This window comes from Caretta caretta, chromosome 23 (assembly GCF_965140235.1).
Source record: "Caretta caretta isolate rCarCar2 chromosome 23, rCarCar1.hap1, whole genome shotgun sequence".
Classification (NCBI taxonomy): Eukaryota; Metazoa; Chordata; order Testudines; family Cheloniidae; genus Caretta; species Caretta caretta.
The window spans coordinates 1717278-1743863 of record NC_134228.1 but is presented as its reverse complement, the minus strand read 5'-3'; the positions used below and the strand labels follow the sequence as shown (position 1 = coordinate 1743863).

At 55.5% G+C, this 26586-nt stretch overlaps 2 protein-coding genes across 2 annotated transcripts; both read left to right on the top strand.

The window, feature by feature from the left end:
• Positions 1-3433: 3433 nt before the first annotated feature.
• On the top strand, positions 3434-13151 carry LOC125628084 (cytochrome P450 2A13-like). Its single transcript, XM_048832829.2, has 9 exons — positions 3434-3662; positions 4279-4441; positions 5228-5377; positions 6976-7136; positions 7446-7622; positions 8016-8157; positions 8546-8733; positions 9740-9881; positions 11210-13151. Exons 1-9 carry the CDS (start codon positions 3483-3485, stop codon positions 11389-11391), a joined length of 1485 nt encoding a protein of 494 aa, XP_048688786.2. The 5' UTR covers positions 3434-3482; the 3' UTR covers positions 11392-13151.
• Positions 13152-14834: 1683 nt separating this feature from the next.
• On the top strand, positions 14835-24641 carry LOC125628085 (cytochrome P450 2A13-like). The gene is made up of 9 exons (XM_048832830.2): positions 14835-15030; positions 15432-15594; positions 17858-18007; positions 18633-18793; positions 19544-19720; positions 20240-20381; positions 20985-21172; positions 22133-22274; positions 23779-24641. Exons 1-9 carry the CDS (start codon positions 14851-14853, stop codon positions 23958-23960), a joined length of 1485 nt encoding a protein of 494 aa, XP_048688787.2. The 5' UTR covers positions 14835-14850; the 3' UTR covers positions 23961-24641.
• Positions 24642-26586: the final 1945 nt, after the last annotated feature.

Genomic DNA, 26586 nt, shown 5'->3' with positions numbered 1-26586 from the left:
ACACAGTAGTCCAGATGAGGCCTCACCAATGTCGAATAGAGGGGAACGATCACGTCCCTCGATCTGCTCGCTATGTCCCTACTTATACTTATGCTGAAGGGATGGGGGGTCAGGGTGCTCAGGGGGAGGGGGGATGCTGAGGGGATGGGGGGTCAGGGTGCCCAGGGGGAGGGGATATGCTGAGGGGATGGGGGTCAGGGTGCTCAGGGGGAGGGGGGATGCTGAGGGGATGGGGGGTCAGGGTGCTCTGGGGAGGGGGGATGCTGAGGGGATGGGAGGTCAGGGTGCTCAGGGGGAGGGGGGATGCTGAGGGGATGGGGGGTCAGGGTGCCCAGGGGGAGGGGATATGCTGAGGGGATGGGGGTCAGGGTGCTCAGGGGGAGGGGGGATGCTGAGGGGATGGGGGCTCAGGGTGCTCGGGGTAGGGGGGATGCTGAGGGGATGGGGGGTCAGGGTGCCCAGGGGGAGGGGATATGCTGAGGGAATGGGGGGTCAGGGTGCTCGGGGGAGGGGGGATGCTGAGGGGATGGGAGGTCAGGGTGCTCAGGGGGAGGGGGGATGCTGAGGGGATGGAGGATCAGGGTGCTCAGGGGGAGGGGGGATGCTGAGGGGATGGAGGATCAGGGTGCTCAGGGGGAGGGGGGATGCTGATGGGATGGGGGGTCAGGGTGCCCAGGGGGAGCGGAGATGCTGAGGGGATGGGGGCTTGATGTATTGAGGGAATAATATTAACTAAACTGCTGCTTGTTCTTTAACCCAAAGACCCAAATACACGTGGGGGGAAGAGAGAATAACCCTGTGCCAGCCTCCCTTTACCCTGTGGTGGAAGGGAACTTTCTGCAATTGGCTTTTAAATGTGGGGAGGGGGGGTTAAAAATGGGTCTTTAAAAAGTAATTTTCAAGGTTTAAATTGTTGTTTGTGATTTAGGGCCTGTTAGGGTTCTGCCCCCACTCTGAACTCTGGGGTACAGATGTGGGGACCCGCATGAAAGACCCCCTGAGCTTATTCTTACCAACTTAAGTTAAAACATCCCCAAGGCACAGATTCCTTTCTTGCCTTGGGATCGCTGCCACCACCAAGTGATTTAACCAACACTCAGGGAAAGGACCACTTGGAGACCTATTCCCCCAAAATATTTCCCCAAGCCCTTCCACCCCCTTTCCTGGGGAGGCTTAGAAGAATATCCTAACCAACTGGTTACAAAATGATCAGACCCAACCCCCTGGGTCTTGGAACAATGGAAAAATCACTCCAGTTCCTAAAAAGAAGGATTTTATTTAAAGAGAAAAAGGTAACAGAATCCCCTCTGTAAACTTGGCCTGGTAGTTAACCTTACAGAGTGGCAGAAAATTCAAAGAGCCCAGGGGAACCCCCTCTCACTTTAATCTCAAAGTTACAACAAAACAGGGATAAACCTCCCTCTAGCAAAGGGAAAATTCACAAGTTGAGAAAACAAAGATAAACTAATCCACCTTGCCTGGCTGTTACTTACAAGTTTGAAACATGAGAGACTTGTTTAGAAAGATTTGGAGAACGTGGATTCATTTCCAGTCCCTCTTAGTCCCAAGAGCAAACAAACACACAAAGAAAGAACCCAAATAAAGCCTCCCCCCACAAGATTTGAAAGTATCTTTTGTCTCCATTGGTTCCTTTGGTCAGGTGCCAACCAGGTTACTTGAGCTTCTTAACCCCTTACACCGAGGACTGAGTCAGGAGGCTCCTTCCAGTCCAATGTCTTCGGCTGAAACTTTTCCAGCCTCAGGTATCCAATATTCCCCCCCCCCCCCCCCCCCCGCACCGATGTTTAGTCAACTATGATACCAGTCAGCTCTGTGTTCTTGGGGAACCAGGGTGCAGTATCCAGCCTGTCTGACTCATGAAAGACACCCCCCCCCCAGCCTCTCCTTAAACCAAAACCCATCAGAGAAAAAACTTGCAGAGAGCAATGAAGGGCAGATGGGAGACACACCTTGACCCCTCCTGACAAGGGTGACAAGATTAAGACATCTCCATTAGCATACTGAACGGAAAACAGAGACAACTCCCCATGCCTCATCTGAAAGATGGGACAAGGAGACATCTCAATTTGCATACAGAATGGAGAGCAGAGAACTGCACTGAACTCTGGGACCAGAAAAGCTGGAAAGCACTGCATCCTGGGGGATCTCTGCTCCAGATGTTAATGAACCCACACCTGCACACACCCAACTCAGCAGTTATCAGACCAATTTGAGTAATAAATCCTTTATTGGTATCCAAAATACTGAAGCAGCCCAGTTGCATTGTGAGCTCCCTGCAAGAAAACACCACCCAGAGCCAAGAGTGATCAGCTCCTATTGTCTAGCCTAAAGAAAACCCTTGAGTCATCTGTTTACCTATAAACTTATCTAGTGTTCTCCCTTGAACCATTGTTGTTTCTCTACAAAAACCCCGACCCATGTTCCTGTAAGCGTTCTGACGCATGGACCCAAACTCTGTCTCAGCTGCACTGGGATTCCATCTCCTGACTGATCGTGGTGGGGGCTCTGCCTGTCTCCAGCACTCAGGACCCTGAGCTACCTCCATCAACTGGGAACCCCGACCTGTTCAAGCTCCATGGAGTGGGTGAGATCCCCCTCTCTCTTCTCTTTCTCTGTTTTCTTTTCTACCTCAGGTATTAACCTTTCATAATGTAACTGTTATGTTGGTTTAGCCCTCCTTGTGTAGTTATCACTATTATTCAATGAATAACTTTTATGGTTAAGCTGGTTGCTTCCCTCTCTCTCTCTGAACTTTATTTTTTTGGGTTTTTAGCTTCCCCCATTTACTCTGCAGCGGTGCTCCTTGTACTGAAGATGAAGATCCCCTGTAGTGCCAAAAATCCTGTGGGTTTGCTCATCAGGTGGGTTACGGCCAGTACAATTGTGACGTGAAAGTGAGGACAGGGACGTGTTAAACCTGCGGCATATAAGGGAGGGGAGCAGCTGAAAGCGGTGCTTGATCCAGCCCATTGAGTACAGGGACATAGAAGGGGGTCAGCTTGAGAGGGCTGATTGACGCGGTCCGGGGGAACCGAGGTCCTGCAGGATAGCTCCATTGGGAGGGGACTTGCAGAAGGAAGGAGTGGCGCTCCATAGGAACACACAAGTGACACAAGCAGTATGTTAACAGAATTACAGAACCTCCCCCCCACAGCGTACCCCAAAGGAACGGGCACATCTGGTAACCACTGGAAAAACTTCCCTGCTGTAAACTGGGGGTGGCCCGGTGGGAGGACAGACAAACAAACTGACCTTGCTCCAGCCTCTGTGCCCCGTGAATCCTGAATCCCTCGTTCTACCAGCCCTACCCCAGGGTTGGAGGGAAGCCAGGCCTCAGTTGCACAAGTGGCTTACGCAAGAGAGGCACCGATGCCAGGGTCCCTGCTGGCCGGCTATATAACCGCCCGCAGCGCTGGACCACGGGAGAAGGGCAGCGGAGCGGGGGAGGCTCCCAGCCAGCCATGGATCCCCTAGGAGCCATCAGCCTGTTCCTGGTCATCTGCCTCTCCTGCCTCCTGCTCCTCTCCACCTGGCGGCAACTGCAGGGCCGGGGGGAAATGCCCCCGGGGCCCACCCCGCTGCCCCTCCTCGGGAACCTGCTGCAGGTCGACCTCAGCAACATGCGCAAGTCGCTCATGAAGGTAGGTGGGCTTTTCCCGGGACGTCCCCGGGGCGCCCGGGCGGCCTGAGCCCTCAACAGTGCCACAGATAATGTGGCCAACCCCCCAGGATTGGCCCAGAGTCTCCAGGAATTAAAGATTAAACTTTCATTAAAGATTATGCCATGTGATGAAATCTGTAGGAATGCGTCCAACCAAAATTGGCAACCCTACCTCAGAGCCTCCGACCTGCTCAGTCTTTAGGAACTTTTAATAATTCTCGGTGACAAGCTTGACCCCGGGTATCGCTGCGTGGAGAGGGGGACCTGCGCAGGGGGGAAGCGCAGGTGATAGTGGGGGGGGGCAGAGTTGGGGCATGGAGGAAGGGCAGGCTGGGGGGGGGCAAGGGTTAGGGGTGTGAGGAGAGGGGGATCATGGGGTGGGGGGGCGTGGGAAGGGAAAGGTGATGGGATGGGACGGGGTTGTAGAAGGGGAGGGGATGGTGGGTGGATGGGGAGGGGTTGGTGTATAGGAGGGGGGAGAGGTGAAGCCTGGGGCTTGGGGTTGCTCTGTGGGGGGCGAGGAGGGGCAGGGAGCGTCTCTGCGTGTCCCCAACGCTCTGTCCCCGCGTCTCATGGCATCTCCGTGTCCTTGGCAGATCAGCGAGCGCTACGGCCCCGTCTACACCCTCCACCTGGGCCCCCGGCGGGTGGTGGTGCTGTGCGGCTACCAGGCGGTGAAGGAGGCCCTGCTGGACCAGGCCGAGGACTTCGGCGGGCGCGGGAAACAAGCCACCTTCGACTGGATCTTCCGTGGCTACGGTCCGCGGGAGGGGAGCCAGCTGGGGGGCGCAGAGAGGGCAGCTCCTGGCCGGGGCAGAGTCACTTCGTCCCGACCTGCTCCATCGGGGGACGTGCCCAAAACCTGGGGCAGGGCAGAGCAGGGGGCTGGCTGGGCCGTTCCTCGCAATCCCGGAAATAGTTCCTGGCTTTATGCAACCACCGATCGAGGCAGGGAGCAGCCTCCCTCCTGTTACGTCCAGGGAGACGGATCCACCGCTCCGCTTCGCCAGGCCGCGCAAGGGAAGCGTCACAGCTCAGTTGCCCAACTGTAGAGCGGGTCCAAAGGCAATTTTTTAGGGGCAAAAGCTCTCCTTTGGGGGGGGAATCAATAAAATTCCCTCCCCTTCTCTATTTCATTTGGTGTTGTTTCCATTTGTTTCCAGAGAAAACAGCCTGGAAGTTAAGGAACGAGGGGATAAAAAATGAAAAAGTGGAGACCGCAGAGACATATGAAAGTGCGGTGGGGGAGGGGGACGGGGGGAGCAAGGGGGACGGGGTTTCCAGGAAATTCTGCACCATCCCCCCCCAGGGCGCGAACTGGCTCTTGGTGTTCTATGTTTGTTCAGCACCTAATGCCGTGGGGTCCCGGCCGCCAGCTGCCCCCATGATACAGCGAATAAAATAAATCCGCAGGCCAACTCGGGGCAGGACCGGCCTGGGGAACGGGTTCTCGTTAGCGTCCCCTCGTGGTTGATTGCATTGTGCCGCCGTTGGCAGTACCCTGCCCGGGCCCCCTGCACCATGGTCTGCTTCCTTCCCCCCCAGGAGTGGCCTTCAGCAACGGGGAGAGAGCGAAGCAGCTGCGCCGATTCTCCATCACCTGGCTGAGGAACTTCGGGGTGGGGAAGCGAGGCATCGAGGAGCGGATCCTGGAGGAGACTCGTTTCCTGCTGGAAGCCTTGCGGGGCACGAAAGGTTGGTCAGTGTCCTGTTCCTCCGGTGCCGGGGCCACTTGAGTCGGGGGGCTCCAGACCCCCAGCTGGTGTGAACCCCCATAGCTCCGTGACAGTCAATGGGGCCAGACCCCCAGCTGGTGCGAACTGCCCATAGCTCCGTGACAGTCAGTGGGGCCAAACCCCCAGCTGCTGTGAATTGTCATCACTCTGTTGACCTTGACACCAGTTTACACCAGCCGAGGTTCTTACCTGTGGACCTTTGTAAAGATGGTCAGTGTCATAACGCCCATTGTGCAGGTGGGGAAACTGAGTCACAGAGCGGGGAAGTGCTCACCCCGCAGGCCAGCGAGTGGGGTTCTCGCCTAGGAGGCATGGGCTCAACTCCCTGCTCTGCCCCGATTCGCAGGACCCCACTATAGGATGTATTACATAGACGGTGTATTTGAGGTGTCAGGACATGTGTAAAGCTGCCTGCGTGTCTGGCGGGGAAGGGGAACACCCAGGTAAACAGCTGGGCCAGCAAACGAATCTCAGTGCGAGGCAGAAAAAGTGTTTGTGGCTATCGAATGAAGAACTTTGTAACTGCGTGTTTAAGGCTTGCACATCGGTGGGCTGATCTCTCGTGGACACTCCTGTAAACCGCACGCGGCTTGGGGTTGCTCTGGGATCCGCTGTGTTCTGGGTGACGGGGAAGCAGATGAGGGGCTGGGCTCATTCTCCCCCACGCCACCTCGCTGCCTCTGCACGGTGCCGTGGGGCTGGGCCTCCAGGTACCCTTCAGCCAGGTGCCGGGGCACCATCGGCCCCCCACACTGGCACGCAGTGCATTTTTTGGTGGCTCTCTCCCGGTACAAAAATAAAGGGGTAGGTCCGATGAGAAATCAAGATCCTGAGACTGACAGTCCCCCAGGCCAGTGGGGAGAGGCCACTGCTCAAGGTCAGCCTGATTGACGGGGCAGGCCAGCCAATGAGGGAGTCAAGAGCCCAGGAGTCCATCCTCCGTGTGAGCGGGAGCTGTCTGAACCAGAGGAGGGCAGAGCTAAGGGGAAAGGCAGAGCTGGGGAGCTGGAGCAGCCATGCCGAGGGGGAGCCACGGGGCCAGAGCCGGGATAGGAGAGGAAAAGGCGGTGAACTGGTCTCACATCCCACAGCCGGCCGGCGCGTGAGCTCTTTCCAGGTGTTGAATTCGGTTTGTATTTGGTTTGAACGTAATGCACGGCTCCGTGGGTCGGGGAAGTGGCTGGTGTGGAGCGAGGACCCCGCAGTGGGGACACCCTGGCCCCTCTCCGAAGTGACCACGATCAGAGTCAGGGTGCAGCCCCCCCAGAATCCGGGGCCCAGCCCTGTCGGGGTTACGAGGACTCTGCTGCGTGGGAGGGTGAAAGAAGTGGGAGCGGGGACCCGGATCCTGTGGCCAGCCCATTCCCCCGGGGCAGCACGTGCGCCAGAAAAGTTCCCCACCATAGCAGGACCGTTCCCCCACTGACACGTGTGAAGACGGCAGGTGGCGGGACAGGAGTGACTCGGCAGGCTGTGGGATCCATGGAGGGGAGACGGTCCGTGGCACAGCCCCCCGGCTCACCTGTGCCCCACCCAACGCTGGCTGTACCCCCCTAGGTTTGCCCTTTGACCCCACCTACTTCCTGAGCCGCACGGTCTCCAACGTCATCAGCTCCGTGGTCTTCGGGGACCGGTTCGACTACGAGGACAAGGAGTTCCTCTCCCTGCTCTACATGATCACCGAGAGCTTCCGCTTCACCGCCACGGCCTGGGGGCAGGTACGCTGGGGGAGGGGGGGCCCAGGCCACGTCCCACGGCTCCGAGACCTGCCTGCCCCGGGGAGCGGGGGGGGGGGGCGTGCTGGTTAGCTAGGGGAGCGGAGGGGGATGCGAGAATGCTGGGGGGGCAGCGAAGAGGAAAACCTGGGATCTGCAGTGATGGGTGTGAAATAGATAAAGGGGAATGTCGGGGGATGGACAGTGTGAATGGGCAGAGTTCAACAGACAGAGGGGTGTGTCCGGGGATGGACAGATCAGCTCTCAACCCACCCCATATTCAGTGGGGTCTTTGCTCTCTGTGCCCCCCAGCTCTACGAGATGTTCTCAGACACCATGCGCTACCTGCCCGGCCCCCAGCGCAAAGCGTTCAAGGAGCTGGCAGGGCTGGAAAAGTTCATCAAGAGGAAGGTGAAGGCGAACCAGGAGACCCTGGACCCCAGCGCTCCTCGGGATTTCATCGACTGCTTCCTGGTCAAAATGCAGCAGGTACCGGCAATAGCCGGAAGGGATGGCTCAGTGGGGTCAGCATCAGGCCTGAGAGACCAAACGGCCTGATTATAACCAGGGGTTCAACTTGTAATGGGGTCGGTTCAGGCCTCAAACCCTCTGGGGCAGAGAAATGGAGCCCCATAGATAGCTAGGAACAACAGGCTTGGGAGACGGAACCAGGCTGGAACTCAGGAGATCTGGGCTCTGACCCACCATGTGGCCTTAGTCAAATCACTTTCCCCACCTGTACATGGGGATGGAGAGCCCTCCTCTGAGACTGTAAGCGCCTAGGAGCAGGGATTGTCTTTTGCTCCATTTTTGTACTGCGCCCTCAGTCACATCCCCAGAGTTCTCTCAAAAGTCCCTTTCTTCCCCTTTGGTCTTTCAAAGGAAAAGCAAAATCCTTCCTCTGAATTTTCCCTGAAGAACATTGTTCTGACGGCATTCACCTTGTTCTTCGCTGGGACAGAGACCGTCAGCACCACCCTGCGCTATGGATTCCTCCTGCTGCTGAAACACCCAGAGATCGAAGGTAACTGGAAACGGGGGACAAAGGAAACACAAAGGGCCAGATCCTCAGCCGGTGTAAATCAGCCGGGCTCTGCTGAGGGCAGCGGCGGTTCCTCCATTTACACCAGCTCCGGATGGGGCCGGACAGTCACAGCTCGGCAGCGAGTTTGACATGGGAGCAGGGTCCTGTGTGAATGAAAGGAAGCCGACGGTCAGGGAATGCTGGGTCAGTGTGGCTATGGCAAACTGAAATGCCCGGGATTGTATTCTGAGCTCTGTTCACCCGGCGTCAATCCAGAGTCACTCCCTGCCTGCGGGGGGGGGCAGGGCCGGATCCTGATCTCAGCTCCCCGGGGGTCAATCCGGATTCGCACAGGGCCCCCCTTTGAGCCGTGCTGCCGTCTCTGCAGAGAGGATCCACGAGGAGATCGACCGGGTGATCGGGCGGAACCGCGCCCCGAGCATGGAGGACCGGATCCAGATGCCCTACACCAACGCCGTCATCCACGAGTTCCAGAGGTTCTGTGACGTCATCCCCATGGGCCTGGCGCGCCGGGTGACCCGGGACACCCAGTTCCGGGGATACACTATTCCCAAGGTAGGCCCCTGGGGCGTCTGTCCCCCGCCCCGCCCCGCCCCATGGCTGGGTCGGGCTCAGCATTGTCGCTCTCTCTGGATTCCGGCACAGTGCCACAGACAAGGCGGTGGACCGGGCCCGATGCTGCCTCTAGGAAGTCGTGTGATCTAGTGGGCACAGCACCGGAGACCTTGTTTCTATTCGCAGCTCGACTACTAGCTCGGCGTGTGATCTAGGGTATCGCCCTGTGCCTCAGTTTCCCCCACATGTTAAATTAACGAATGGTGTTAATGGTTCCCCACCGTTTTTCTATTTACACCGAAGCTCTTTGGTAGAGGGAATATCGCTCCCTTTGTCCAGTGCCCAGCACGACGGGGCTCTGATGGCAGCTGGGGAGTCTGGGGCGGTACCGTAATACACCTAATAATAACATTCATAGATGTGGATAAATACTCTGAGCCTGACTTCCAGTGCCACCTTAAAATCCACACTGTGGGTGCGGAAAGCCAGGAGGTTCACGCTGGGTATAGTGTATAGGCCAGCGCCGCGGCTGGTGTACATGAGCATAGGCACAGCCTCTGAGGACCTGGCCCAGTATTATTCACATTTACATTTTGTATTCCCATTATGCCGAGGAGCCCCAGTCACGGACCAGGACCCCCCCAGCCCCCCGCGCTCGGTGCTGTACAAATAGCCACAAAAGACACCACCCCACAGAGCTTAAATTTTAAGTATTAATCTGCAGGGGCAGCCTGGTTCAGTGGTGAGAACGGGGAGTCTGGATTCCTGGGTTCCCTTCCCCGTTCCGGGAGAAGCAGAGGGCAGTAGCTAGAGCAGACGACGTTGGGAGACACGTGCCAAGACGTGAACTTTGGATTTTGGCCTGACCAGGCTCCTGCAATTTAATATTTGCGTTTGCTGCAAATTCCTCCCATGGCTAAAAACGACCCTGAATTGTGCCCCAGCATCCAGTGCTGTGGGTTATCGGCGTTTAATCGTTGCTGTCTGTCACCGTCTCTTCCCCCAGGGGACGGAGGTGTACCCGGTGCTGGGATCCGTGCTGTATGACCCCACGCAATTCAGCAGCCCCGACACCTTCGACCCCAGCCATTTCCTGGATGGGGACGGCCAGTTTAAGAAGAGCGACGCCTTCGTGCCCTTCTCAATAGGTACGAATCCCTTAGCAGAGCTTGGTTCCGAGCGTCCCAAGCAGCGAGATCTAGGCCTGGCTCAGCCCCCCGGCTGCTAGACCTCACCTTGCTGAGCTGAATTTGTGTACGGAGAATTGTGAGGCCAGATCCTCAGGCGGTGTAAATCAGTGCCACTCCATTGGAGTCAGTGGGGCAAGATCCTCAGCTGGTGTAAATCAATGTCACTCCATTGCGGTCAAGGGGGCTGTTCACACACACGCAGGGGTCAGTGTGCACTGAAGTCCCGTGGGGAAGCAGGGCCTTGTGAGCTCTTTGGGGCAGGGACTGTCTCTCCCTGTGGGTCTGTCCAGAGCCTAGCACAATGGTGCCCTGAACTCGGGTGAGGCCGACAGACACACCTGGGGTCATTATCATCTGTGGGCCACCCCACAGGAGTTGCTTGGTTCTTTTTCTCGTTTTGGCTCGATCGTTTGCTCCTCACACCAGTGAATACAAGTCTCCCAATGGTGCGATCAGGCGTGTTCCTGCCCAGGGAGCCATGGGGAACATGGCCCAGGAGTAGACCGGTGACGTTACCTCTGAATGCAGCATTGGTGAGACCGGGACTGGGACACCGTGTCCAGTTCTGGTGTCCACGCCTCACACAAGGTGCTGACAAACTGGAAAGGGTTCAGAGGAGAGCAGCAGGCTGCATTGGAGGTCTGGAAAAGCTGCCGAACAGAAAGACTCCAGGAGCTGAGTGGAGAGGAGGTTAAGGGGTGGCTTGATCCCGGTCTATCAGCACCGCCTGGGAGGAGAACTGGGTTCTGACAGCAGCGGGGTCCCTAATCTAGCAAAGGCAGAATGGGAGCCAAAGACCGAAAGCTGAAGCTTGGTGATAAATTCCAACTCGAAATAAAGGGCAAATTTTTAACACTGGGGGGAATTAGCCCCTGGAACAGCTTCCCAGGAGTCGGGGGGGCCGTTCTCCATCGCTTGGACGCTGCAGATCCAGGCTTGCTGCCTTTCCGGAAGAGATGCTTTAATTAAACACAAGTTGCTGGGCAAACTGCATGAGTAACTGGGTGAAACTGAATGGCGTGTGCTGGGCAGAGATCAGGCTAGATGATCCCAATAGGCCCTTCTGGCCAGAGAATCTGGGACCCGTGCATGTTATTTCTCTGTTCTCCTGGGTCCTCGCAGTCCATCTGAGCTCAGTATCATTAAACAGAGTGGAAGGGGTAATTCTTCACTGGCACCTTTATCGGAGAAATGTGACCACGATGTCGCTAAATTGTTTGTGTCGGAAAGAAACGAGCAAAAACCCTCCGGCCGGGCCATGATGCCTCCTCTGTCTTCTCTCCTAGGGAAACGGTATTGTTTCGGGGAGATGCTGGCTATCATGGAACTCTTCCTCTTCCTCACCAGCATCCTGCAAAACTTCCGCTTCCGCTCCCCCGTCGAGCCCAAAGACATCGACATCTCCCCGAAGCTGATCGGGTTCGCCGCCCTGCCCCGCAGCTACGAGATCTGTCTGGTCCCGCGCTAGCCGCCCCACGGAAACAGACGGGACTTCTCGGGGCAGCCTGGGGGAGGGAGGGAAAGGGCCAAATCTGGGGATGGGGAAGGAAAGACCTGGCCATGTATCATGTTGAGAACTGCACCCATCAGGAGAAGGAGCCAAGAGGGTGAATCTCCTGGGGGAATCTGGCTGCTGTTTTCCAGCTGCACAAGGGAATGAGATCTCCCCTATGAGACACTGTCTCTGAGGGTACATCTACACGACACTCCTAACTCAACCTATAGTAGGCCGACTTACAGCCATGGTCATGTCCACCCGACCCTCACCAGGGGCGATTCCCCCCCGCCTAAGAGGGGCAGTGGCTGGGGGGGCTGAGAGCCCGGTCTGTCTGCTCTGCTGGCAGCTCCCTGCCAGGAGCCCAGCTGCCCCTCAGGCTCCCGACGGGCTGTTCCCCTGCTCTGCTCCCCGTTCCCCGTCAGGAGCAGGAGCAAGCCTCCTGGGGCTTCTCGGCCTCCCCCAGCCCACTCCCCGCCGGGAGCCAGGCAGCCTTGTCCATTTCACAGCTCACAAGGCTGCCCGGCTCCCACAGGGGCCGCTCAGGCTTCTCACCCCGGCTCCCAGCTGGAAGCAGTGTCCAGCCACCCAGCTCTGCAGAGGAGCGGGGTTGGAGGGGAGGGACCTTCTTGTCAATTTCACTGCTCCTGCCATGAACTTGACAAGACAGCTGATGTAAAGGATGCGGTGTCTGTGGGCGTAGGAGGGCACTTACATCTGTGGGACCAGGCTGTAGTGTGGACGCTGACATAACGAGACCGACATAAGCTGCCTTATGTCGACCTAACGGTGTGGGGTAGACCAGGGCTCAGTCTCTCACACACAGACACACTCTGCAGAAGAGAAGAATGAGGCGGGATTTGATAGCTGCTTTCAACTGCCTGAAAGGGGGTGCCAAAGAGGATGGATCTAGACTGTTCTGAGTTGTAGCAGATGACAGAACGAGGAGTAATGGTCTCAAGTTGCAGTGGGGGAGGTCTAGGTAGGATATTAGGGAAAACTATTTCACGAGGAGGGTGGTGAAGCACTGGAATGGGTTCCCTAGGGTGGCGGGGGAATCTCCATCCTTAGAAGTTTTCAAGGTCAGGCGTGACAAAGCCCTGGCTGGGATGATTTAGTTGGGGATTGGTCCTGCTTTGAGCAGGGGGTTGGACTAGATAACCTCCTGAGGTCCCTTCCAACCCTGATATTCAATGATTCTATGACTCTCTTGTGATTACAATTCCATTCCAAGCATCTTGCAGATTGTGTGAAACTTTGGGGATCTTTCGATTTTGTGAAGATTGGGGGGGGGGGGGTGATTTACAAACAGGTGGAATTTCAGGGCAGACAAATCTGTTGCCAGCCAAATTTCAAAATTCACAGTATCTTTCCAAAGTCCAATTTTGGGGCTTATCAGTTCAGGCTGTTTCGGGAGGGGTGGGGGAAATGAGTTGCGTTGAAGTCCCGCAGCTTTAATGGTGAATTTGGAGGTGAATGTTTGTGCTAGGCCCCAAACTCGACAGCTTCCCTTTTAAACAGAACCCTTTTCCCATGGCTGTACCATCCGACTGGCATATGACTTCAGATGGGGTGGCGATCATTCACGTGGGGGTGACAGGACTTGGGCTTGCTCTCTGCACTGGGATGAATCTGACCATGCCGCTGTCTCTCACTGGAGTGTGCGCCCGTCACTCAGTTACTGTCAGGGCAACCTCCACTGGTCACCCTTTTAAATAAAGCCTGCAATGCAACTCCCTCTTTCCCCTTTGTTGCCCGGTATTCACAGCCGCCGTTGTTGACAGCCTGGAGGAATATGCTCCTGGGGAAAATTCTGCTCTCCGTTATGTCTGTGCAAGTCTGAAGTAACTCCATTCACGCGGGTGTAACTCGGGTGGTTTACATTCAGTCACCCAAGGGTTTTTTTCTTTCCGTTTCTCACCAGAACAAAAACCCGACAAATAAATTGTCCCAGACCAAAAACCACCCAAACTGAAATAAAAAAACCAACCTGCCGTTTTAAACGTTTTTCGGTTCCTTTCTCAGGTTAGCTTTTGATCCGAAACGCAATTTGTCCAGTTTTCATTGTTTAATTTTTCAGTTGTTTTTTTATTAACCCTTTTTTTGTTTTTTATAAAAATCTAGCTCCATTTCAAAACAAAGTATCCTTTCGAAAGGAAAAGTCGAGGCATTTATCAGTTTTTTTGTGGCTGGAACTAGTTGCTGAATGGGATCCAAAGTTGTGACTAGTTTTGGTGCCCTGAAAAAGGCCCTTTGGGGCAAATTTACGATGGGCTGAAAACATTTCGCCCAGCTCTAGAGATGACTCAGGGCCCATCTTGGGGAATAACTTCACAGTCTATCTTGCCTGTCTGCCCTCTGCCTTCTTGGATCGAATTCCACCGGCTTCCCCTACACCTCCCGCAGCCCAGAGCTCAGCCGCGAAGCAAAGCCCGCGTAACTCCTGGTGCAGACAAGGCCTCCAAGAGCTGGGCCAGTTTAGCCCAGGAAAATGGAAGGCTCCGGGGGGACTGGTTGCTCCTTCCAGCCCAATGTCTTTGTCTGAAGCGTTTCCAGACTCGGGTGTCCAATATCAAACTGTTGTACCAATAAAATAAAAACCAGCAGGATCTTATTAAAGGGAAAAAGGCAAAATACCACATTTACTGTGAATACAGAAAGAATCATAGTAAGCAGTTAGTTATAGTTATAACCAGTCTGCCCTCCGGGGGTCCTCTGGTTATTTCCACTTGACGCCTTCTTCAGCCGATGGACACTGGATTCTTAGGCTGGCACCTCCCTGATCATTCAGTTATTATCCACACCAAGCATCCATCCACATACATCCTCTATCTCTATTTTAATTACAATTGTTAATACAACAAAAGGGCATGAAAGTCTCCGGGTGCTGTTTCTGTTGTTACAGAGTATTGCTTTGAGTCTCTCTCTCTGTGAATTGCTTTGAGAACAGACTCTGTCTTAGAAAGTACTAACACAATTAGCAGCTTGCAAGTTTCACACCTAGAGGGAGAGAAACAGTACCAAAAACCAAGAGACCTCTTAATTAGTAATACCCTGGAATTTAAACTATGGGGAATCAAACTCATTTGTGATTTTAATACAGAACTTCTTCAATATGATCCAACAAAACCCCCCACCCCCCGCCCTCATCTGCCCCCCGACCGAGCACTGGTGTTTGGTCAAGATGGGGGTGGCCCGACGGGAGACGGACAAACAAACTGAACCTGCTCCAGCCTCTGTGCCCCGGGAATCCTGAATCCCTCGTTCTACCAGCCCTACCCCGGGGTTGGAGGGAAGCCAGGCCTCAGTTGCACAAGTGGCTTACGCAAGAGAGGCACCGATGCCAGGGTCCCTGCTGGCCGGCTATATAACCGCCCGCAGCGCTGGATCGCGGGAGAAGGGCAGCGGATCGGGGGAGGCTCCCAGCCAGCCATGGATCCCCTGGGAGCCATCAGCCTGTTCCTGGTCATCTGCCTCTCCTGCCTCCTGCTCCTCTCCACCTGGCGGCAACTGCAGGGCCGGGGGGAAATGCCCCCGGGGCCCTTCCCGCTGCCCCTCCTCGGGAACCTGCTGCAGGTCGACCTCAGCAACATGCGCAAGTCGCTCATGAAGGTAGGTGGGCTTTTCCCGGGACGTCCCGGGTGGCCTGACCCCACGAGGGGCTCTCCAGTGCCCACCGATGCCCCCTCAGAGCCGCCGACCTGCTCAGCCTGCAGGAGCTTTATTAAGTTCTGTGACGAGCTCGACCCCGGGTATCTCTGGGGCTGGTGTGTTGGGGGAGGGGCACTAGGGCTGGAGGGGGGGCAGAGGGGCTTTGCTGTGTGAGAGCAGAGGTGCAGGGATTGGTGTGTCCGGGGGGCGGAGGATCATGGAGGGGGGGATGGGTGGCAGGGAGGGGAGAGGCGGGGAGTGGGGGACAGGCAGGCAGCTGTGGGGAACGCGGGGGGGCAGGGCGCGTGTCTGGGTGTCCCCGACGCTCCATGCCCCCATCCCACACGGCGTCTCCGTCTCAGCTGAGCGAGTGCTACGGCCCCGTCTACACCCTCCAGCTGGGCCCCCGGCGGGTGGTGGTGCTGTGCGGCTACCAGGCGGTGAAGGAGGCCCTGCTGGACCAGGCCGAGGACTTCAGCGGGCGCGGGAAACAAGCCACCTTCGACTGGATCGCCCAGGGCTACGGTCAGTCGCGTGCGCGGGAGGGGAGCCAGCCGGGGGGCGCAGAGGGGGCAGCTCCCGGCCGGGGCAGAGTCGCTCAGTCCCGACCCGCTCCGTCTGGGGACGTGCCCAATAGCTTGGGGCAGAGCGGAGGCGGGGCTGGCTGGGCTGTTCCCAGAAATCCTGGCAGTATCTGGCTTTATGCAACCACCGATCGAGGCAGGGAGCAGCCTCCCTCCTGTTAGCTCCTGGGAGACGGATCCACCGCTCCGCCAGGCTGCAGATAGGGAGCGTCTCAGCTCAGGCGTCGATCCGGGGAGCGGGTCCAAATTCAATGTGGGGAGGGATTCTCATTTCGGGGGGGGGGAACCATTTTAAAAAATCCCCCTCCCCACATTTCATTTGGCCTTTTGCACTTGCTTTCTCTCTCCACCCACCCCCACCCCGCAAAGGAAAAAACCTCAGTAAACTTTCAAAACTCAGGGGTGGTCAACTTTTGAGTCCTCACAAGAACAGCCAGACCGGGTCAGACCAAAGGTCTATCCAGCCCAGTGTCCTGTCTTCCGACAGTAGCCAGTGCCAGGTGCCCCAGAGGGAATGAACAGAACAGGGAATCGCTAAGTGATCCACCCCGTTGCCCATTCCCAGCTCCTGGCAAACAGAGGCTAGGGACACCATCCCTGCCCATCCTGGCTAATAGCCATTGATGGACGTATCCGCCATGAACTGCTCTAGTTCTTTTTTGAACCCTGTTATGGTCTTGGCCTTCACAACATCCTCTGGCAAGGAGTTCCACAGGTTGACTGTGCGTTGTGTGAAAAAATACTGCCTTTGGTTCGTTTTAAACCTGCTGCCTATTCATTTCATTGGGTGACCCCTAGTTCTTGTGTTATGAGAAGGAGTAAACAACATGTCCTTATCTACTTTCTCCACACCCCTAATGATTTTATAGACCCGTATTTTATCCCCCCCCCCCCCCCCGAGTTGTTTCTTTTCCAAGCTGACAAGTCCCCGTCTTCTTAATCTCTCCTCATGCGGCAGCCGTTCCATACCCCTAATCATTGTTTCAGAGTAACAGCCGTGTTAGTCTGTATTCGCAAAAAGAAAAGAAGGACTTGTGGCACCTTAGAGACTAACCAATTTATTTGAGCATAAGCTTTCGTGAGCTACAGCTCACTGCATCGGATACCAATGAAGTGAGCTGTAGCTCACGAAAGCTTATGCTCAAATAAATTGGTTAGTCTCTAAGGTGCCACAAGTCCTCCTTTTCTTTTTGCTAATAATTGTTGTTGCCCTTTTCTGAACCTTTTCCAATTCCAATCTATCTTTTTCGACATGGGGCGACCACATCCGCACGCAGGATTCAAGCTGTGGGCGTCCCATGGATGGATATAGAGGCAACGTGATATTTTCTGTCTTATTATCTGTCACTTTCTTCGACTATTCCCAGCATCCTGTTGGCTTTTTTGGCTGCCGCTGCCTGTTGAGTGGATGTTTTCAGAGAACTCTCCGCAGTGACTCCAAGATCTCTCTGGAGTGGTAACAGCTAATTCAGACCCCATCATTGTATATGTACAGTTGGGATTATGCTTTCCAATGTGCATTACTTTGCACTTATCAACGCTGAATTTCATCTGCCATGTTGTTGCCCAGTCCCCCAGTTTTGTGAGATCCTTTTGTAGCTCTTCACAGCCTGCCTGGGACTTAACTATCTTGAGTAGTTTTGTATCATCTGCAAATTTTGCCACCTCACGGTTTACCCCTTTTTCTAGATCATTTATGAATATGTTAAATAGGACTGGGCCCAGGGCAGACCCCTGGGGGACACCACTATTTACCTCTCTCCATTCTAAAAAATGACCATTTATTCCTACCCTTTGTTTCCTATCTTCCAACCAGTTACCGATCCATGAGAGCACCTTCCCTCTTATCCCATGGCAGCTCACTTCGCCTAAGAGCCTTTGGTGAGGGACCTTGTCAAAGGCTTTCTGAAAATCTAAGTACATTATCTTCACTGGATCTCCTTGGTCCACATGCTTGTTGATCCCCCAAAGAATTCTAGTAGATTGGTGAGGCATGATTTCCCTTTACTAAAACCATGTTGACTTTTCTCCAACAATTTATGTTCATCTCTGTGTCTGACGATTTTGTTCAGTTTGCCCGGTACCGAAGTCAGGCTTACAGGCCTGTAATTGCCGGGATCACCTCTGGAGCCCTTTTAAAAAACTGGCGTCACGCTAGGTACCCTCCAGTCATTTGGTTCCTTCTGCTCTTTCATCCGCCCCAGGAGTGGCCTTCAGCAACGGGGAGAGAGCGAAGCAGCTGCGCCGATTCTCCATCACCACGCTGAGGAACTTCGGGGTGGGGAAGCGAGGCATCGAGGAGCGGATCCTGGAGGAGACTCGTTTCCTGCTGGAAGCCTTGCGGGGCACGAAAGGTTGGTCAGTGTCCTGTTCCTCCGGTGCCGGGGCCACTTGAGTCGGGGGGCTCCAGCCCCCCAGCTGGTGTGAACAGGCCGCAGCTCCACTGGGGTCAATGAGGCCGGCCCCCCAGCGGCAGTTAATCAGCCGTGTCTCCACCCCACACCAATTAACCTCAGAGCAGGGTTTGTCCATCACTCCCAAAGCGGCTTACAAAGGAGGTTGGGAGCATTATCCCATTAGGCGGGTGGGGAAACTGAGGCACGGGTCATCCCAGCAGGGCTCGAGCAAGGCGTTCAGGAGATCTCTGTTCACTTAGGACAGACCCCCGGTCCTGCCGAGATGGGGGTCGGGAGTCGGGTGAAGATGGTGCAGTGCTGAGATGCCATGGTCCTGGGAACCGGAGTGGGGCACCGACGCCATTGTTGTCTCGGGGGCACTTGTCCGGTCTTCACCTCTAGGCTTCGTGGTCCCTTTGCCCAGGGCGGAGCTTACAGGCATGTGTCCGCATGGCAGGTGGCGGCTGCGAGATCATGGAGAGGGGGGTCCCTGGGGACCACGGGGGCTGTGGCAGCAGATAGGTCCGTGGCACAGCCCCCCGGCTCACCTGTGCCCCACCCAACGCTGGCTGTACCCCCCTAGGTTTGCCCTTTGACCCCACCTACTTCCTGAGCCGCACGGTCTCCAACGTCATCAGCTCCGTGGTCTTCGGGGACCGGTTCGACTACGAGGACAAGGAGTTCCTCTCCCTGCTCTACATGATCACCGAGAGCTTCCGCTTCACCGCCACGGCCTGGGGGCAGGTACGCTGGGGGAGGGGGGGCCCAGGCCACGTCCCACGGCTCCGAGACCTGCCTGCCCCGGGGAGCGGGGGGGGCTCCAGTTAGCTAGGGGAGCGGAGGGGGATGCGAGAATGCTGGGGGGGCAGCGAAGAGGAAAACCTGGGATCTGCAGTGATGGGTGTGAAATAGATAAAGGGGAATGTCGGGGGATGGACAGTGTGAATGGGGAAAGGGGGGGACATGTATGGGGATGGGTAGATAGATTGAGGAGTGGGGTGGGGATAGAACAGGGGTTCTCAAACTGGGGGTCGGGACCCCTCAGAGGATTGTGAGGTTATTTCATGGGGGCGGGGGTCGTGAGCTGCCAGCCTCTCCCCCAAACCCCGCTTTGCCCCCAACATTTATAATGGTGTTAAAGATAGATAGATAGATAGATAGATAGATAGATAGATAGATAGATAGATGGGGGTGTCTGGGGATGGATAGATAGAGGGGATGTCTGGGGATAGATAGATATAGATTAGATAGAGGTGGGGGTATGGAGGTAGATAGATAGATTAGATACAGGGGTGTCTGGGGATAGATAGATAGATAGATAGATAGATAGATAGATAGATAGATAGATAGATAGATAGATAGATGGGGTGGCTGGGGATAGATAGATAGATAGGTTGGTGGAATGGGGATGGAGATGGGGATAGATATAGAGAGATAGATCAGCTCTCAACCCACCCTGAGTTCAGTGGGGTCTTTGCTCTCCATGCCCCCCAGCTCTACGAGATGTTCTCGGACACCATGCGCTACCTGCCCGGCCCCCAGCGCAAAGCGTTCAAGGAGCTGGCAGGGCTGGAAAAGTTCATCGAGAGGAAGGTGAAGGCGAACCAGGAGACCCTGGACCCCAGCGCTCCTCGGGATTTCATCGACTGCTTCCTCGTCAAAATGCAGCAGGTACCGGCAGTAGCCGGAGGGGACGACTCAGTGGGGTCAGCATCAGGCCTGAGAGACCAAACGGCCTGATTATAACCAGGGGTTCAACTTGTAACGGGGTCGGTTCAGGCCTCAAACCCCCTGGGGCAGAGAAATCGAGCCCCATAAATGGCTAGGAACAATGGGCTTTGGTGAAAGCACTGGGCTGAAACTCAGGAAATCGGGGCTCTGTCACTGACCGCCATGTGGCCTTAGTCGAATCACAGCATTGCATTGTGCCTCGGTTTCCCAACCTATACAATGGGGATGGAGGGCCATCCTCTGAGACTGTAAGCTCCTTGGAGCAGGGATTGTCCCTCACTCTATCTCCCGCCCCAACGGGGGCCCTGATTTCGGCTGGGATCCGTGCAGCTCCTCGCACTCATGGGTGCTGACCTGGCGTCTATACAGTGTAAGGGAGTCCCGGCCAGATTCTGTTCCCAGCCACATCCCCAGAGGTCTCACAAGCATCCTGGCATTTTTTTTCTTGGTCTTTCAAAGGAAAAGCAAAATCCTTCCTCTGAGTTTTCCCTGAAGAACATTGTTATGACGGCGTTCAATGTCTTCTTCGCTGGGACAGAGACCGTCAGCACCACCCTGCGCTATGGATTCCTCCTGCTGCTGAAATACCCGGAGATCGAAGGTAACTGGAAAGGGGGGAACAAAGGAAACACAAAGGGCCAGATCCTCAGCCGGTGTAAATCGGCCGGGCTCTGCTGAGGGCAGCAGCGGTTCCTCCATCTACACCAGCTCCGGATGGGGCCGGACAGTCACAGCTCGGCAGCGAGTTTGACATGGGAGCAGGGTCCTGTGTGTGTCACTCCATCGTGATTGAAAGGAAGCCGACAGTCAGGGAACGCCGGGTCACTGTGGCTATTTCCGATTCCAATTCCAGGGGCTGGATTCAGATCTCGGTTCCCCTGGGGCTGATCCAGAGTCACCTCCTGACTGCAGTGGGAGCAGGGCCAGATCCTGATCTCAGCTCCCATGGGATCAATCCAGAGTCACTCCCTGACTGCAGTGGGAACAGGGCCAGATTCTGATCTCGGTTCCCCCAGGGCCAATCCAGAGTCACTCCCTGACTGCAGTGGGGTCAGGCCCGATCCTGATCTCAGCTCCCATGGGATCAATCCAGAGTCACTCCCTGACTGCAGGGGGGGCAGGGCCAGATTCTGATCTCGGTTCCCCAGGGGTCAATCCGGATTCGCACAGGGCCCCCCTTTGAGCCGTGCTGCCGTCTCTGCAGAGAGGATCCACGAGGAGATCGACCGGGTGATCGGGCGGAACCGCGCCCCGAGCATGGAGGACCGGAGCCGGATGCCCTACACCGATGCCGTCATCCACGAGTTCCAGAGGTTCTGTGACGTCATCCCCATGGGCCTGGCGCGCCGGGTGACCCGGGACACCCAGTTCCGGGGATACACTCTTCCCAAGGTAGGCCCCTGGGGCGTCTGTCCCCCGCCCCGCCCCATGGCTGGGTTGGGCTCAGCATTGCCCCAGTGTCTGCTTTCCGCACAGAAGCAAGGTGGTACATCAGGCAGCGTGGTGGTCTGGAGCTCAGGATGCCTGGGTTCTCTGCCAGCCTCTGGGAAGTCGTGTGGTCTAGTGGGCTGGGCACCAGACAGGGGCTTATGAGACCTGGTGTCTGTTCCCAGCTCTGCTACAGGACCTCGGGCGACTCACTTTCCCTCCTACCCATTGTCTGGGTCCAATTCCCAGCTCTGCCACTGACTCATTATGTGACCTTGGACATCACTCTGTGCCTCAGTTTCCCCCATCTGTTAAATTAACTTGCATGCAGTTAATGAGCTTTTGTTTGTCTATTTACACTGGGAGCTCTTTGGGGCAAGGAGAGTCTCTCACTATGTCGGTGCAGTACCCGGCACGACGGGGCCCTGATCTCGGTTGGGGTCTGCGCAGCTAGTGCTGATCAGTTTCGGTTCATCAGCTGGGGATCTGGCCCAGTGTGTCTTGTACTTACTGTTGGTATTCCCAGAGTGTCTAAGAGCCCCAGTCACGGACCAGACCCCACTGCGCTCGGGGCTGTACATGCACAGAATGCAAAGACGCTGCCCCACAGAGCTTATAGTTGAAGTATTGGACAACAGCTGCATTCAGGGGCAGCCTGGTTCAGTGGTGAAAACGAGGAATCCAGACTCCTGGGTTCCCTTCCCCACTCTGGGAGGAGCAGCGTGCAGTCCCCAGAGCAGAGGGCATTGGAGACACAAGATATGAACCTTGGATGCTGGCCTCTCCTGGCCACTTGAATTTTGATATCGGCTTGTATTGCAAATTCCTCCCATGGTTAGAATGACCCTGAATTGTGCCCCAGCATCCAGTGCTGTGGGTTATCGGCGTTTAATCGTTGCTGTTTGTCACCGTCTCTTCCCCCAGGGGACGGAGGTGTACCCGGTGCTGGGATCCGTGCTGTATGACCCCACGCAATTCAGCAGCCCCGACACCTTCGACCCCAGCCATTTCCTGGATGGGGACGGCCAGTTTAAGAAGAGCGACGCCTTCGTGCCCTTCTCAATAGGTACGAATCCCTTAGCAGAGCTTGGTTCCGAGCGTCCCAAGCAGCGAGATCTAGGCCTGGCTCAGCCCCCCGGCTGCTAGACCTCACCTTGCTGAGCTGAATTTGTGTACGGAGAATTGTGAGGCCAGATCCTCAGGCGGTGTAAATCAGTGCCACTCCATTGGAGTCAGTGGGGCAAGATCCTCAGCTGGTGTAAATCAATGTCACTCCATTGCGGTCAAGGGGGCTGTTCACACACACGCAGGGGTCAGTGTGCACTGAAGTCCCGTGGGGAAGCAGGGCCTTGTGAGCTCTTTGGGGCAGGGACTGTCTCTCCCTGTGGGTCTGTCCAGAGCCTAGCACAATGGTGCCCTGAACTCGGGTGAGGCCGACAGACACACCTGGGGTCATTATCATCTGTGGGCCACCCCACAGGAGTTGCTTGGTTCTTTTTCTCGTTTTGGCTCGATCGTTTGCTCCTCACACCAGTGAATACAAGTCTCCCAATGGTGCGATCAGGCGTGTTCCTGCCCAGGGAGCCATGGGGAACATGGCCCAGGAGTAGACCGGTGACGTTACCTCTGAATGCAGCATTGGTGAGACCGGGACTGGGACACCGTGTCCAGTTCTGGTGTCCACGCCTCACACAAGGTGCTGACAAACTGGAAAGGGTTCAGAGGAGAGCAGCAGGCTGCATTGGAGGTCTGGAAAAGCTGCCGAACAGAAAGACTCCAGGAGCTGAGTGGAGAGGAGGTTAAGGGGTGGCTTGATCCCGGTCTATCAGCACCGCCTGGGAGGAGAACTGGGTTCTGACAGCAGCGGGGTCCCTAATCTAGCAAAGGCAGAACGGGAGCCAAAGACCAAAAGCTGAAGCTTGGTGGTAAATTCCAACTCGAATTAAAGTGCAAATTTTTAACACTGGGGGGAATTAGCCCCGGAACAGCTTCCCAGGAGTCGGGCGGGGGGGCCGTTCTCCATCGCTTGGACGCTGCAGATCCAGGCTGGCTGCCTTTCCGGAAGAGATGCTTTAATTAAACACAGGTTACTGGGCTCAGTAGCGGAAGTAACTGAGTGAGATTCTCCTGTATGTGCTTTGCTGAGGTCAGGCGAGATGATCACAGTGATCCATTCAGATGGTAATATCTCCATCCTGAGTGTGCTATTTCTCCATCCTCCTGGGTCCTCGCAGTCCGTCCCAGGTCAGGATCACTGAACAGAGCAGGGGGACTTTTCTCCCCTGTTATTTGCCCAGCTGCAGTGCTCAGAGCGTCCGGCCGCTTTCCCGAAGTCAGTGACTGTCTATAGCTCAAAGATCTGCCTCATTAACCCCTCCCAGCACAGCAAAGTAATGCGGCCTCCCCTCTTTAGATCTTCAAACGAATGGTGCCCAATCTCCCCAACAATCCCCATTGCTCCAGGCTGGGGCAGAGTTGGGACAAGGGGTGAGACCCCCTCCCAGATTCTCACCTGCCCCCGGAACCCTGCTCCGGCCAGCCCATGACGCCTCCTCTGTCTTCTCTCCTAGGGAAACGGTATTGTTTCGGGGAGATGCTGGCTATCATGGAACTCTTCCTCTTCCTCACCAGCATCCTGCAAAACTTCCGCTTCTGCTCCCCCGTCGAGCCCAAAGACATCGACATCTCCCCGAAGCTGATCGGGTTCGCCGCCCTGCCCTGCAGCTACGAGATCTGTCTGGTCCCGCGCTAGCCGCCCCACGGAAACAGACGGGACTTCTCGGGGCAGCCTGGGGGAGGGAGAAACACAAAGGAACCAGACCTTCATTAGATGGAGAACTGGCCCTATCCGAAAAAGGAGCCAGTGGGGGATCTGGCTGTGTGAAAGTCCCACTTCGGGTAGAGGATAGCTTGTATTTCCCCACTGGGCAAGGGAATCACAGCTCCCTGACACCTTTGCTTTGCACACACACACACACCCACCCCTCTCCCGCACTTGGCCATGGCTGCTCCAAGAGTCTATTTACTGACGGGTCAGTCTCTTGCTAGGCCTCGTAGCTAGTCCGTTAGCCAGAGTAGCACGATGCTTAATAATGGCTTGCTGCTCGCACTAGGAGGCAGTCTTTTAAGCCAGCGCGCTGTTCTCTTGATGGAGTAAGCCGTGTGCAAACCACACGCAACCGGGAGATGCTGAATAAGCAGCAAAGCCCGGACTGTGCAGTGGGAAATCAGTCACAGCAGTCTGGGGTGGAGCTGGGCCAGGCTGCAGGCAGGTTCTCTGAACCTCACGGCTGCAGGGCCCAGTTTCAGGGTTTCATAGGTTTGGTCACTGTTCAGGTAACTCCCGTGCTAACACCCACAGAAGCTGGCTTAGCTGCGCTCTTTGAATTAGCTAATAAATTGGAGTGGGTCAGACCCCCACTAATTATGCCGAGCCTTGATTATTGATTGCCAACAAGCCTCTCCCCAGAGCAGGTGGGCGGGGAAAGGGCAGTAAACAGCCATCTACAGTCAATTGTCCTGGTCAATGGGAGCCATCAAGATTCCAGACCACCATTAGTGGCCCACACTTTGCATAATTACAATAGGCCCTCAGAGTTATATTTCATATTCCTAGTTTCAGACACAAGAGTGATACATTTATACAAATAGGATGACCACACTCCGGAGATTATAAGCTTTGTAACGATTCCTTCCAAGAGACCTTTTGCATGAAAAGAACAGGAGGACTTGTGGCACCTTAGAGACTACCAAATTTATTTGAGCATAAGCTTTCGTGGGCTACAGCTCACTGCATCACAATGTCGCTCTTCATTGCCTTCAGTTGTGAGGGCTCAGCCCGCATGCATCGCTCTTTCATAGAATCATAGAATCTCAGGGTTGGAAGGGACCTCAGGAGGTATCTAGTCCAATCCCCTGCTCAAAGCAGGGCCAATCCCCAATTTTTGCCCCAGATCCCTAAATGGCCCCCCTCAAGGATTGAACTCACAACCCTGGGTTTAGCAGGCCAATGCTCAGACCACGGAGCTATCCCTCCCCCACAGGTCTCTGTTTAAATTCACCATCTAGAAATGGTGGCAGTGTGGCCTAGAGGCTAGAGCGCTGTCTTGAGCGTCCAGAGACCTGGGCTTTAATCCTGATTCTGCTACCGACCTGCTCAGTGGCCTTGTGCATGTCTCTCTTCAGACCAGGAGCTCTTTGGGGCAGGGACAGGCTCTCACCCTGTCTCACCCAAGCCCGGCACAAGAGGGCCCTGATCCCGGTCGGGGGCTGTGGTCACTTTCAGCAGTGCAAAGGGGAATGTAACACGCTACAGATGGGTCAAGCTTCGCACTCACTTTGTCCCTGGTGCCGAGAGCTGAGGGCCGGGGGGAATATCAGTTCGTTTCAATCTGAAAGTGAACCTGTATGAAAAACCAAGGAAAAAACCACCCAAAATGAAAAAAAAAAAAAAGAAATGAAATGGGCGGGGGGGGGTGTCATTTATTTTTTCGAGGTGCCTTTTGATCCAAAATGAACGTTTTCCACTGTTCCACTTTGGGCAGCTTTTACCCTTTTGGTTCGTCAGCTTCCTTTAAACATCTAGAGCTCAGCTGCCAAACTGAATGAAAAGGCAAAACTCTGTTTTGAAAGGGTCAACAGCTGTTTTGTCGGGGGGGGGGGGGGGCGGGGGGGGGGGGGAGGCAGGAGGGGAGAGGGGAGGGGTCAATTTTTTTTCCAGACCAAACTAGTTACTGAATTTGACCCAAGTTCATGGTCAGTTTAGCTTCCCCCAACTCTGCATTTCTGGGGCAAATTCACTATTCGCTGCAAAAATATCCCTGAGCTCTCGAGCCGACCACAGGCACAAAGCAGGGGAAATCAGCACCAGAAAGTCTCCCATGGATCGGGTCACAAGCAAGGAACACACGTTGAGCCGGGGCCTCTGACCGCTCCATGGACACGTTAGCAAAGGGTCAAGCGGTTGAGAGGCAACGAACATTCCCGGAAACCAGCTCCCAGGGACAGGCCACTCTCCCGCCACGGGTTGGCAGCAGGCGACCCCGGCCTTTGGCCAGCCTGGACAGATAGTTGGTGTGATCAACATGAGCGAGCGGAGACCCAGAAAACATGAGGATTTGTGATGCCGAAATCGTGTGCTTTTTGCATGGCCCTAGGCCAGGGGTTTTCAACCTTTTTTCATTTGCAGACCCCTGAAAAATTTCGATGGGAGGTGGGGACCCTGTCAAATCTCAGACATAGGCTGCGGACCCCCAGGGGGCTGCGGCCCACAGGTTGAAAACCACTGACGTAGGGCAAAAGGTCCGGTGTTGCTGCTGCTGTGTCACAATGAAACCCCCTCAAGACCATGGCCTCATTCACACTTACCCCATCCCAGC